We start from the raw sequence: 14,257 nt of genomic DNA, 5'->3' as shown, positions 1-14,257 counted from the left end.
CGAGATAAATTTTTCTTTAAGCTCTTTTTAACGTGTTGATATAGCATTATATTAATTCTTCATTATCTTTTGCTAATTTTATTGAAAATGGTTGTATCTATGTATTGACTTGAATATTTGTTGTAATATAATGGATTGTGTGGTAAAATTATGTACGATATTGAATATATCAACTTGAATAACGTGTATACTAAATTTAAAATATCAATTGGATTGATCGAAAATAAGTAAATATAACGATTATGGTGGTGAAAACTTGTTTTATAGAATTTTGTTACAATATAATTAATGCTTACTATGGCGAGGGTTTCTTGTCTATATAAAAAGTAATGCTATTTAATGTCACTGCTGTCAAGCACCAGTTTATGGAGCAACTATAGGTCATTAAAAAATAAATTTACTTAAAAAACAATGTCATATGATTCAATTAATTGAATCTATCAAACGTAGTCATATAGACTAATTCCAAATAGCATTATCATATATAAATTGTTAAAATTACATGAATAAAAACAGAATCTACCATCTAGATGGTTGGTGCTTCGTGTTATTGCCCATATAACATGAATAAACATCAATAATAAACTTGGAGTTAATGTTATTTATTATTAGGGATACTGATGACTAATCCAGATCATAATGTTTCTCTTAATCTATTGTTCAATAGAGACAATAAATTAAGGTCACACGACTATCTATGTTAGTGCTTGTTTGGTTTGGATTTTAATCTAAATCAAACTCAAATAATTAATATTAACTACATCTTTCATGGGTCCCACAATTTTTTAATTACACATTTCAAAAATTTCTATCATAATTTACTAAAAAAACTTAATTTTAATCCCTACCAAACACCCTTTTAATGATGAGCACCATTGATGAAACAATAAACTAAGAACTTACGACTACTAGAATAGTGAGAAGCACTAGTACTAGTGACGAATAGCATTAACCAAATTTATCATCTCTTGGTGTGGTAAGTGGTAAGATCACTTCTAATTATGACAATGTTGACTAATTTGAAATTGCCTGTAGAAAGCTTTACATTTTTTCCCCAAAGTAACTCGTCGGCAAGAGCGTTTTCTTGAGGTAAATTTGGTATAGTGGTTAGAACACGTATTATTATGACAATATTGACTAAATATATGAAAACATCTGTAATATGTTATTATTATTTTTCACAATTATACCATTTTCTCTCCAAGTGACTTGTCGGCAAGTGTTCCTTTGACGTATTTAATTATTCCCAATTTTAACATGTATTTTTCCATATATATTTGCTCTCTCGACATGATTTAATGAGAGTGGTTAAGAAGATCATAAAATTGATGATTTTGACTTTTTTTAATCTAATTATAGTTTTTTTTTCAACAAATTTTAAGGAAGATCCGTAACTGAGCCTCAATCTATAAGAAAATTTCGGACAAGACGTTGGACAAGAATCAGTAGCGGGCCCATTATTCATTCCCTGTTGCTGCACCAATAGAGATACTGGTGTTAAATCAGGATGGACAGCCGTGTCTCAGAATCTCCCAATTTGGTCCGGCGCCAAACTTTTTCTTCTATCCATACGTATTTCTCATCAAAGCTCACAGTATTTAAGTGTTAGGTGGCAATCCTATATTTCCTCAAAAAATTGAGGAAAAATAATTGCTCTATGGCAGGAAATTCCCAAATGAATTCCTCCAAGGGTGCCTGGAAATCTGCCATTTTCATCATCTGTAACTACTAACTACCCTTCTTCTTTTTTCCTTGTCAAATTATTAATTGTTCTTAAATTTGTACCAATTTGTTTTGATTTTTACTTGCAGTTGTAGAGGTGGCTGAGCGATTTGCCTACTATGGGGTGTCGGGGAACCTGTTCTCGTACTTGATTAAGGAGGTTGGCCAGCCTACCGCCACCGCCGCCAAGAATGTCAACATCTGGCAAGGTGTCTCTGCCCTGTTTCCGGTAGTGGGTGGCTTCCTTGCTGATTCTTATACGGGAAGATTCTGGACCATCCTCTTTTCCTCCATCATATATCTTACTGTATGTTCATCACTTTCCCTTAAATATTTCATCATAAATAAAATTTTCCGGCGGTGGTGAATGGTGATCAAGGGTTATGTTTTTTTTTTACAGGGTCTGGCTTTGCTAACCATAGCAGTGTCGATAAAATCCATGGCCCATCACCACGTATTTTTCTTTATAGCACTTTATATTATTGCAATTGGAGAAGGTGGGCACAAGCCATGTGTGCAGACTTTTGCTGCCGATCAATTTGATGAAAATCTACCTGAAGAAAAGGCTGCAAAAAGTTCATTTTTCAATTGGTGGTACGTGGGAATTGTGTGTGGTGCTACTGCAGCTGTTTTGGTGGTAATTTACGTGCAGGATTATGTGGGGTGGAATTTTGGTTTCGGAATGCTGGCGGTGGCCGTGGCAGCCGCACTCGTGGTGTTCTTGATTGGAAGCAGGACTTATCGCCGCCAAGCTCCGGTAGGGAGTCCATTTACTAGGGTGGCACAAGTGGTTGTTGCGGCCATGAGAAAGCGGAAACTATCGGAGAGGGAGGGCCGCGGCATTTGTCAAGAAGAGGAGAGCAGCTGTATCGGCTTGGTGGGTGGAGTGAGAGTTCACACTTTGGTCCGCACTAGCAAGTTTAGGTAAGATGTTTCTATTAAGTCAATAAACATGTTTGACCCGTTATATGAAACGACTCTCGGTTCTATTAATTCTCTTGTTCAATACTATAAATTGTTTAAAACAAACTATATTGAATTGTTAGATCGATATTAGGAGATAATCCATGACCATTGGTCCCTACATGTTAGACAAATGTTACCGTTTGTTGGGTTTCATCGCATAATCTGGTACATTAAACTTTGAGCATTTAGCTCCCGTTTGGTAACAATGTTCATCCAAAAAAATCAATTTTTTAATTGTTATTTTATTATTTCAGCCATCATTTTTTACTTTTTAACTCGCAAGTAGAACTCATTTTTCTCTCTAACGGTCAAAAAATAAATTCTCATAACCACTACCAAATATGCCATTAATTTTGTCTCTATTTGATAGAAAAATTAAAATTTTATTCTAAGTCAAAATCTGCAATTAATCCTAACCACTAATTTTATAGGTTCTACAATTTTTCAATCACACATTTTATTAACTTTTATCGAGTTCTACTAAAATTTTGATTTTAATTTCCATCTAACATGGGCTTAATATACTTACATAGTGTGAGGCAAAGCCATTTTTTTTTGCAGAAAAAAGGAATTTTGAAACAATAATTTGATGGCGAATGTATAGTTAAAAAATAAAGAAAAATTTTGAATTTGCATGTAATATTTTTTCATTCAAAAATCTATGAATGAAAAAAGAGGCGAAAAAAATGGAAATCAAAGGTCGCTTGATATAATTCTGTATTTGTACGTAAGAAATTGCAAGTCAAACTGAAAAGTTTGCCACTAGTTGAATGGGCAATCCATTAGGAGTTACTTTTTCAACCATCCTAGTTACTTATTCATAATTTTTATTTTTCAAACAAAACAGAAAAGTAGAACTATCTTTGGAGTAGAGCATAGGTGTAAAAGGAATGGATGTGGACAAATCTATGAGGGGAGTGTAAAAGGAATGGATGTGGACAAATCATGCATAAATAAAATCCACATCTAAGTTGACTTTCAAGCTCTTTTTGATATGAAAAGATTTCGTACTTATTCATATACATAATTTGTCCCACTTAAATTGTAATGTGCGCTAGGATCGATGGTCTAATCAAATTTCATTTGACGTGTATTTATTTACAAGTCATCTCGAGACTGTATGAATATGTACATATTTGAAGTGACTCGTTTAGCATCTCTAATTAAACCACTTAGCTAAATCCATCGAACACTTTAGTGGGTCGATGTGGTACTATATAGCTGTTAGATTGAGACTAATCTAGCATCCTAGTTTGATTAGACAGTTTATTATAGTGGGCACATCCCCAACCCGGTTGACAAAATGTGTCAAGTGTAAAGAGTGTGTAGAGGTAAAATGTTGCTCTGAATATATCATATAATCTACATCACACGTTTCTATCTTGAAGTAATTTAATGGGATTAAATTCTGCAGATTTTTCGACAAGGCCATGATTATAGATGAAATAGATGCATCAAGTGAGAAAAGAAACCAGTGGAGACTGTGCTCTGTAAACCAAGTCGAGGAAGTAAAGCTCCTCCTCCAGCTGATTCCCATTTGGTTTAGTTGTTTGATGTTTGCTGTTGTGATTGCTCAACTCGGCACTTATTTTACCAAACAAGGTAGCACTATGAACAGATCTATCGGACCAAACTTTCAAATACCAGCAGCATCATTTCAAGTGTTCACTGGTATCACAATTCTTACCTCGGTTCTACTATATGAGAAACTCTTTGTTCCAATAGCTAGACGAGAAACCGGGCACTCTTCTGGGATAACGATTCTACAAAGAATCGGGTTTGGACTATTCTTATCCATAATCACCATGGTAGTGGCAGCTTCCGTAGAGGCCAGAAGGGTCGGGATTGCAAGAAAACATGGGCTTACTGACTCTCCAAAATCAGTAGTTCCAATGAGAGTTTGGTGGTTAGTTCCACAATACATGTTGACGGGGCTCTCCGACGTGTTTACAGTGGTTGGATTGCAGGAGTTATTCTACGATCAAATGCCTATTGCAATGAGAAGCATTGGTGCAGCTGCATACATCAGTGTTGTGGGCGTTGGAAGCTTTTTAAGCAGTGTTCTGATATCTATTGTGCAAGAAATTAGTTCAAAAAGCGGGCACAAGTGGCTTGGTAACAACATTAATCAAGCAAATCTCCATTACTTTTACTTGGTGTTAGCTGCTTTGAGTGCTGTTAATTTGTGCGTTTACATTTTTATTTCGAAAATATTTATGTACAAGAAAAACGAATCTGAAGGTCATTCTAATGTAAAAGAATGAGATTAGAAAGTTTATGTTAATGGATATTATGAAAATAGAAGAAAAAATATGTATGTTCAGTTAGATTTCAAGTATTTTGTGGAACGATTATGTTTTTAAAATTGTTTGGGTATGATTATATTATGGGTGCAGGGGGCTGTCCCTACCCACTCACGTCAATCCCACGAGCCTCTTATATGATAGAAAGGTATCCATTAACCCTAATCTAAAAAATCTAGACCTATCAATCAATTGATTCATTCTAATTCTAACTAGAAAAACTTAAACCAATCCTCCAGTTTGCCAAAAACAAAGTTAAACACGTATAGCAATCTTCGAAACATTGATATGTTTGCTCGTGCAGATTACAATCAACTTATTTTTCAATCTAGACTCATTATTGAATATTACTAGATTGGTTTCAAATTACTAAGCCCTCGTTTGGTAGCAATTTTTTACCTCAAAAAATTAATTTTTTTATTGTTATTTTACTATTTTAGCTGTCATTTTTTACTTCTTTACTCACAGGTGAAACCTATTTTTTTATAACGATCAAAAAATCAATTCTCATAATCACTATCAAACAAATCCTGAATATATGAAGTGTAAATCTAATCTATAAAACCTTAAACAGTGTAAAAGACAAAACTAACCTAAGCAAAAATTTAATTAACATAGGAATTGTTCGGTAGTGATTTTGAGAAATGATTTTTTGACCCTTGGAGAAAAAAGTGGGTCCTACCGTGAGAAAAGAAGTCAAAAATGACGATTTGAATAGTGAAATAACATAAAAAAAATTGATTGTTTGGGATGAAAAATCAATACCAAACATGCACATAATTATCAAACAATTTTAGCCTGAATCTTTGTATTTGTGAATACTAAAAATATTGTAGACTCCACTTTCATCGTTGAATTAACATCAAATTTTTGAATGATTAATTTGTTCATTAATATAACTATTTTCCAGTGTCCAAACTATCTTACTCACATTCATATGCAATCTTAAAATCACTAAATGTTTTGCTAAAAAAAGAAAAAAAATAAAGAAGGAAGCCGCTATTTACATCCAACATTTTTATATGCCAGTCATTTGCCTATGCATTGTGTGGTATTTTTAAGGTATTGTTAGTGTGTCAAATTTTAAATGGAAAACTAAATTATTTTGAAACCTAAACTATTCTAAAATGAAGTATAAAAAACCACCAGCAAAACTTCCTCGCCTTATCAAGACCACAGCTAGTAGACCCTAATGCTGACATTCCTAGAGTTGTTCTCCCTATTTAATGTTCAAAGAGTTGTATTCTTCCTCTTTCGAAGTGAGGAAAACAACTAATGTCATTTTAAAGACACTGAAAAAGCATACAAGAGAAACATATTACAATAAAATACATGCTTCATCTATCGAATCTTGATCAATACCCTTCTCAAAAATAGATTCCACCTATTTAAATAGAATAAATAAATACAGCGAGTCATAATGCATAATATGTTGGAATAATTAATTATTTCATATGTGGGCTTTACATTGGATTGCAAATTTTACGGGTTAGATGTATGACTCATAATGATATTTGTATTTGGGCCAAATTTATTAAGTGATCAATTAAACCTTTTACACCTTACGGATTGTAATTAGTTTTATGTGGTAGTTTAAAGTATGTGGGTCGAAAATAAACTCTAATTAGAATTCTAGTCATAATGAGATGACTCAAATTATTTTCTATATATAAAGGCTGGGTCCCCTCTCCTCTCCATATGTTTTTATTAGTTTGCCCCATTGATAGCTAATACTTTTGTGAGGAGCAAGGAGGAGAAGATCTTGACTGCTATTACAACTACTATTCATATCAACAATGGCTTCCGCAGGTATGAATTTGATTTATTAATTTATTATTTAGTGATTCTTGATTCTTAGCATGATTACAATTAAATTCAACAATTGGTATCAGAGCCTACATGCTAAGATCAGAATCCTTCATAAAATAACCTTTTTTTCTTTTTTTTTTTCAATTCCTACCTTTGAATTATGAAATTATGGACACCAAATTTTCGGTTTTCGACTTCCCAATATTCTACAGTGTTGCACGCTTTATTCTTGTAGTTGTAGTTGGGTATAGAAAGGAGTCTATGAGCTGAGCCACCAATTTAAACCTTTTGAATTATAGTGTTTTCTAGCCGACAATTCAAGGTTTGGACTTAGGTTAGGCTTCCATCATCCACTTTATTTTTGCAGCCAAAATAATAATGATAATAAATAATAAATAAATAAAAAGAAAATTTGTAGCCCTCCAAAATATCTAGGTTTTCTGTAATCCCGTTGTTCATAATTTTAGTTGGTAAAATTTTTCTTTACTTGCTAAAATTCTTCATACATCCAACTCTAGGAATCCTATTTCTGTATATATGCGTGTCTAGGATTTTGGAATTTGATTCCGTGATTTTGTTTTTAATGTTTATGCATATTTAGTTTCTGAAACTGTTATTGTTACAACGAGTGGTTTCGATTGGTTTTTGAAATTTTTTGTCTTTTCGTGTAATTTGGTGATTTTTTATGGGATGATCTTCGATTATAGTAATTTTGACTATAAAAGATTTAACTGGGACTAAAAATACTTGGTTTCATTTGATTCTTTAGATAATCCTTTTGCGTTTTAATTGATTTAAACCGAATGTTTCCATAATCTGCAAATATCGGTTACTTGGAGGCAAGGGCTTTAGTTGTAAATTGTGGAGTTACGGGCCCCCGCATGCAATTAAGGAGAAAGGGTCATTTTACAATTTTAAAAGGGAAGGGCCTATTCTGTAATTTCCAACATTGTAAAGTTCCCTTTATAATTTCAAAACTAGGGGTCAAATTTACAGTTTTTAAAAGTGTTTTGAATCCAAATTTTAAATGGTATCGAATTAGATTTTCAAATGGGCTTGGGCAAAAACTTTATCTTTTGACTGGTTGATGACTTTTATATTAGAATATTCATATATTTAAATGTCGCTAATATTTGTCCATTTAAATTTCTCCTTTTATATATTGAAATTTTGTTGCAAATTTCGTTTCTCAATCACATATGAATTTATACCTTTCATCAATTGACAATTATTGTTTTGTGATTGAATTTTTCATGGGAATTGAGACGATTCTTGCTAACTTACTATGAGAGAAATATTTTGAAATAAAAATGGGCGGTAGCTGCCAAAGTGGCACACTCATTATTATTTATTCGATTTCCTCTACTATAAAATTATGTATATATATTTTTGCGCAACAATTCTGATTTATTGTATATAATATCTTGCCCAAAGATGTTATTATATGCGATATTTTTTTTTTTGGAAAATGGCATGAAACAGTAACGAGCTTATTTTGGTTCAGAAATTTCCTTCTGCCCAAAGGTGTTGGAATTTCGAAAACCAATGTGATTTTGCTAACTAGCTACATGATGTGTTTTAAGAGTACCTTATAGTATGTTATATTGTCGACCTAAATGTGACTTTATGATGATGCATCGAGGCTCTTACCGTAATAAAACTTATATGTTTCCATTTAAATTACGGATTATCTAATTAATAGCCCATATTAATTAGTTGGATATTTCATCATCCATTTGATTGCATGCATTAAGTTTGGATGATATTAAGAGTGATATTTTATGTTTCCACAGTTTATAATGCCTCATCTCTTTCGAATCAATTGTCTGCTATTGAAACTTTGAGTGGGAATAACTATGTGAGATGGAAACGAGACGTAGAAATAGCACTTGATCTTTTGGGCTTGGATTTTGCAATGGAAAAAAAGCTTGAAAAACCCACAAATAAGAGTACCGTTGAATATATAGCCGAGCATGAAAAGTGGGAAAGGGCTAACAAACTCTGTTTGAAAATCATTAAGCGATCGATATCTGATTCCATTTTAGGTCCCATCCCTGATAATGAAAATGCTAAAAGTTTTATGGATGCCATAGGAGAAAAATTTGTTGAGTCTGATAAAGTCGAGACTGGGGATCTAATGGATAAATTAATGATCATGAGACATGATGGCATAAATAGTGTTAGGGAGCATGTCATGAAAATGATAAATATATCATCTAAACTAAAGGCTCTTGACATTCTCATTGCGGAGCCTTTCCTAATCTATCATGTTTTGAATAGTCTTCCTAACAAGTTTAATCAGTTTAAGGTTGCTTACACTGCTCAACGGGATAAATGGAATTTGAATGATCTCAGAGCAGTGTGTGCCCAAGAAGAGTATAGGATGCGTCGTGAAACTATTGAAACTGTACAATTAGCTTTTCAGCCATCACAGAATAAGGGGCCTTCTTATAATCATAAACCTAAGTTTCGTAAGGGTAATAAGTCCCATCGAAGTCAGCAGAATAAAAATTTTAGTGGTCCCAAAACAGTTATAAAGAAAAATGATCAATGCAAGTTTTGTAAAAAGAAGGGTCACTGACAGAAAGACTGTTTTAAGTTCAAAACTTGGTTAGAAAAGAAGAAGAGTTCTTCTGGTATTCCCTTGGCCTTAGTTTGTTTTGAGTCTTCTTTAGTAGATGTACCTTTGAATTCTTGGTGGTTAGACTCGGGAGCTAGTATTCATATTGCGAATTCCTTGCAGTGGTTCATAAGCAAACGGAGGCCAAGTGAGAATGAAGTAAGCTTGCGCGTTGCAAATGGATTCCAAGTGAAGGTTGAATTCATAGAAGTAGTGAAGTTAACTTTAGAGTCTGATTTTTATCTTATTTTGAAAAATACAGTTTATGTACCGCAGATGAGACGGAATTTAATTTCTATACCAAAACTTGATGCTTGTGGTTTTACATTTAATTTTGGTAATGAAATGGTTAAGTTATTTAATGATTCTCGTTTGACTGGGAATTACATTTTATGTGATGGTTTATATAAATTATCTTTGGCTTCTTTTGATGATGTCTCGTGTGTTACAAATGTATAAAAGAAAAGAGCTTTAATTCATGAATCATCCTCTATGTTGTGGCATAAGCGATTGGGTCATATTTCTAAAGATAGAATGGAAAGATTAGTAAGAGATGAGATACTTCCTTCCTTAGACTTCTCCGATTTTGACACCTGTATAGATTGTATAAGAGGAAAGTTAACTAAGTCTATATGGAAGGGTTCGACTAGGAGTAATGAAATTTTGGACTTAATTCACACTGATATCAGTGGACCTTTGCTTTCCACTATATGTGGGAATAAATATTTCATAACTTTCATCGATGATTTCTCATGATATGGATATGTTTATTTGATTAACGACAAATCACATACACTTGAGAAATTCAAAATTTTCAAACTGGAAGTAGAGAAACAATGTGGGAAAAGTATCAAAGTTGTAAGATTTGACCGAGGTGGTGAATACTATGGGAAATATGACGAGTCTGGTCAAAATATGGGTGATTTTGCAAAATTTTTACAAGAGTGTGGAGTAATGCCCCAATACACCATGTCAGGGACACCTGAGCAGAATAGTGTTTCTGAAAGACGTAATCGAACTCTAAAAGATATGGTTAGAAGTATGATGAGTAGAACAAATTTGCCTGAATATTTGTGGGGTAAAGCCTTGAAAATGGCTATGTATATTTTAAATAGAGTTCCAAGTAAAGCTGTTGCAAAGACACCTTTTGAATTATGGACAGGAAGTAAACCAAGTATGACTCACATTAAAGTTTGGGGATGTCCAGCTGAGGTTAGGATTTATAATCCATTTGAAAAGAAATTAGACCTTAAATGAACTCCAGGCTACTTTATTGGGTATCAGGATAGATCAAAGGGATATAAGTTTTACTGTCCAAATCGTGACACTAGAATTGTGGAGTCCATTACTGCTAAATTTCTGGAGAACGATTTTGGAGATAGTGGGAGTTCCACGTTGAGAGAAATTCTTGTTGAACCTAATCAAGTTGTAGTTCCAGTTCCTGTCATACAGGAAAGAGTTGGTTCTCAACCAATTGAAATTGTTAATGAAGAACCGAGGAAACAGCAGGAATCTCCAATTTCTCAAACAACGATTAAATCGGTTCCTGAGCTACAAGTTAGGAGATCACAAAGGGAAAGAAAATCTGCATTGCCCAGTGATTATATTGCATATTTATTGGAGAGTGATTTTAATATTGAGCATATTGTTGATCCTGTAACTTATAACCAAGTATTGACAAGTCGTGATGCAGATAATTGGATAGCTGCCATGGAAAATGAAATGAATTCCATGGAAATGAATAAAGTTTGGGATCTTATTGAACTTCCTCCAGATGCTAAGGCTGTAGATAACAAGTGGATTTTCAAAAGTAAATTAGATTCAAAAGGAAATGTTGAACGAAAGAAAGCAAGATTAGTTGCAAAAGGTTTCACTCAACGAGAGGGCATTGATTATGTTGAAACCTTCTCCCCTGTTTCATCGAAATATTCTTTTCGAATTATCATGGCTCTTTTGGCGCACTACAATTTGGAGCTTCATCAAATGAATGTTAAGACAACATTTTTGAATGGAAATCTTTCTGAAATGGTTTATATGAAACAACCTGAAAGCTTTGCTGTAAAAGGAAAAGAAAACTTGGTGTGTAAGTTAAACAAATCCTTATATGGTCTCAGGCAAGCATCTCGACAATGGTATTTGAAATTTGATGAGGTTGTGACATCTCTTGGTTTTGTTGAAAATACTATTGATCAATGCATTTATCTTAAATCCAGTGGAAGAAATTTTATTTTCCTTGTACTGTATGTTGATGACATTCTGCTTGCTAGCAGTAACTTAGGGTTGCTTCATGAGACAAAGAAAATGTTGTCTGCTAATTTTGAGATGAAACATTTTGGAGAAGCTTCCTATGTACTTGGCATTGAAATACATCGTGATAGAAATCGTGGCTTATTGGGACTTTCTCAGAAAACTTATATACGACATGTTCTAGAAAGGTTTAATATACAGAATTGTGTACCTGGTGATGTACCTATCATAAAAGGAGATAAGTTTAATAAAACTCAATGTCCAAGGAATGAGCTGGAAAGGAAGTCTATGAAGATGATCCCATATGCTAGTGCTGTGGGAAGCTTGATGTATGCTCAAGTTTGCACTAGACCGAATATAGCCTACGCAGTAAGTGTCCTTAGCAGATTTCAGTCTAATCCAGGACAAGAGCATTGGAAAGCAGCTAAAAAAGTTATGAGATATTTGAAGAAAACTGAAAGTTATATGCTTACATTTCAGCGTACAAACTATCTTGAGGTGGTAGGATATTCAGATTCTGATTTTGTTGGATGTCAAGATGATTTGAAATCAACCTCAGGTTATATTCTTACATTAGCTGATGGTGCCATTTCTTGAAAAAGTGCTAAATAGACTTTAGTGGCATCTTCTACTATGCAAGCTGAATTTGTGGCATGTTATGGGGCTACAGTCCATGCCGTTTGGTTAAGAAATTTCATCTCTGACTTGAAAATTGTTGATTCCATCTCAAGACCGATCACCATCTACTGTGATAACAGTGCAGCAGTATTCTTTTCAAAGAATAATAAAAGTTCTGGTGGATCAAAATATATTGACATCAAATATCTGGTCGTTAGAAAAAGAGTCAAAGAAGGGCAGACGAAAATAAAACATATCAATACAGAGGCAATGATTGCAGATCCCTTGACTAAGGGACTCGCTCCAAAAGCTTTTAAAACATATGTTACTAATATGAGTATTGTGGAAACATTTGATATTTTTGGTTAGTGGGAGTGATTTATGTAAAGAACTACGTTTTAGGCTTGATCCCTTTGCGGGGTACGTAGGCAACCCATATGTTTTCGTCTACAGCCCCTTCTGATAATAAAATAATTTTTCCCCTATTCATGAACTATTTTAAGCATGCATTTGACTTATATCTTTATATATTATTGATATCTTGAAATATGACGTATAAAGACATAAGATGAGTCTCTTTTGGAGACATGTAATTCGAGTTAGCACAGTTTTTGATCACATTTGGTGTTAAGTTCATATCACATACTACCACATTGATTGGAGGATGGGGATCCATATCGATAAGGATGTTGACATTTGTAGCTGTGGAATGGTCTTACATCTCTTAAATTGGTGTAATGACTTCCATGTTCGGTGTTAATATTTTTATTGGATCGGATCATGTTATGTAAGGTGTCATCATTGGAGTTATACTTTTGTGGCCACCTATATAGTCTAAACCGGGTATTAAAACTTTGTTACAGCAATCAAATATTTGCCCAAGTGAGAGAATGTTGGAATAATTACTTCTTTCATATGTGGGCTTTACATTGGATTGTAAATTTTACGGGTTAGATGTATGACTCAAAATGATATTTGTGTTTGGGCCAAATTTATTAAATGATCAATTGAGCCTTTTACACCTTACGGGTTGTAATTAGTTTTATGTGGTAGTTTAAAGTATGTGGACCGAAAATAAACTCGAATTAGAATTCTAGTCGTAATGAGACGGCTCAAATTATTTCCTATATATAAAGGCTGGGTCCCCTCTCCTCTCCATATGTTTTCATTAGTTTGCTCCATTGATAACTAATACTTTTGTGAGGAGCAAGGAGGGAGAGATTTTTGCTGCTATTACAATTACTATTCATATCAACAATGGCTTCCACAGGTATGAATTTGGTTTATTAATTTATTATTTGGTGATTCTTAGCATGATTACAATTAAATTCAACATAATAAACACATGGATTTGAGATTTGGCTGCAACACTAAAAGATTAAACCAGTTTAGGTTCTAGGAAGAATTGTTTGTATTTCTACCAAATTCAACCTTAATGGAGCAAGTTAGTGTGAATGTTGCGCAACTGTAAGGCATCATGCATGTTGCTAGAGAAAAGGTAAATAATCTATGATAACAACACCATATTTATACCAAAAATCAATGAAAAACTTATAGTCAGATAAATAAGCAAGACATTGCAAGCAAACGTTACACCTTACTGATCTTATGGGAGTTCGTAGGAATTATTTTTGTCAATGCATATGAGCATACGAGTCCTTATAGATCTATTTGGAAAATTCTTAGTGAGAGCACCCATTTTAAGCTCCATTTATCATATGCCTTCATCCTTAAGCCAGTTGGTAAAATATAAGAAACTCGTAAACAAAAATTCAAAGGATATACAAAATATTTCATTTTATGGTATCTGAAATTCACATCCAGATGTTCTAAGCATATTTTCATGTTTCTACTATACATGAAAGATATATATAGCAAACATATTCATGACGTAGTGTCAAATTCTATAAAAAAACATAGTGAATGGACAATTTATATTCAAGATTGAAAAGGACAAGGCAGATAATTAGGA

General features: G+C 33.4%; 1 protein-coding gene across 1 annotated transcript; it reads left to right on the top strand.

The window, feature by feature from the left end:
* The first annotated feature begins 1,426 nt into the window (after window positions 1-1,426).
* LOC111386897 (protein NRT1/ PTR FAMILY 5.4) lies at window positions 1,427-5,036 on the top strand. Its single transcript, XM_023011398.1, has 4 exons — window positions 1,427-1,721; window positions 1,812-2,029; window positions 2,123-2,646; window positions 4,103-5,036. The coding sequence occupies exons 1-4, from the start codon at window positions 1,658-1,660 to the stop codon at window positions 4,950-4,952; spliced, it is 1,656 nt and encodes a 551-aa protein (XP_022867166.1). The 5' UTR covers window positions 1,427-1,657; the 3' UTR covers window positions 4,953-5,036.
* The last annotated feature ends 9,221 nt before the right edge of the window (window positions 5,037-14,257 follow it).

The sequence above is a fragment of the Olea europaea genome, unplaced genomic scaffold (assembly GCF_002742605.1).
Source record: "Olea europaea var. sylvestris unplaced genomic scaffold, O_europaea_v1 scaffold3763, whole genome shotgun sequence".
Classification (NCBI taxonomy): domain Eukaryota; kingdom Viridiplantae; phylum Streptophyta; class Magnoliopsida; order Lamiales; family Oleaceae; genus Olea; species Olea europaea.
The sequence above is the reverse complement of the archived record's forward strand: the minus strand, read 5'-3'. Positions and strand labels throughout refer to the sequence as shown.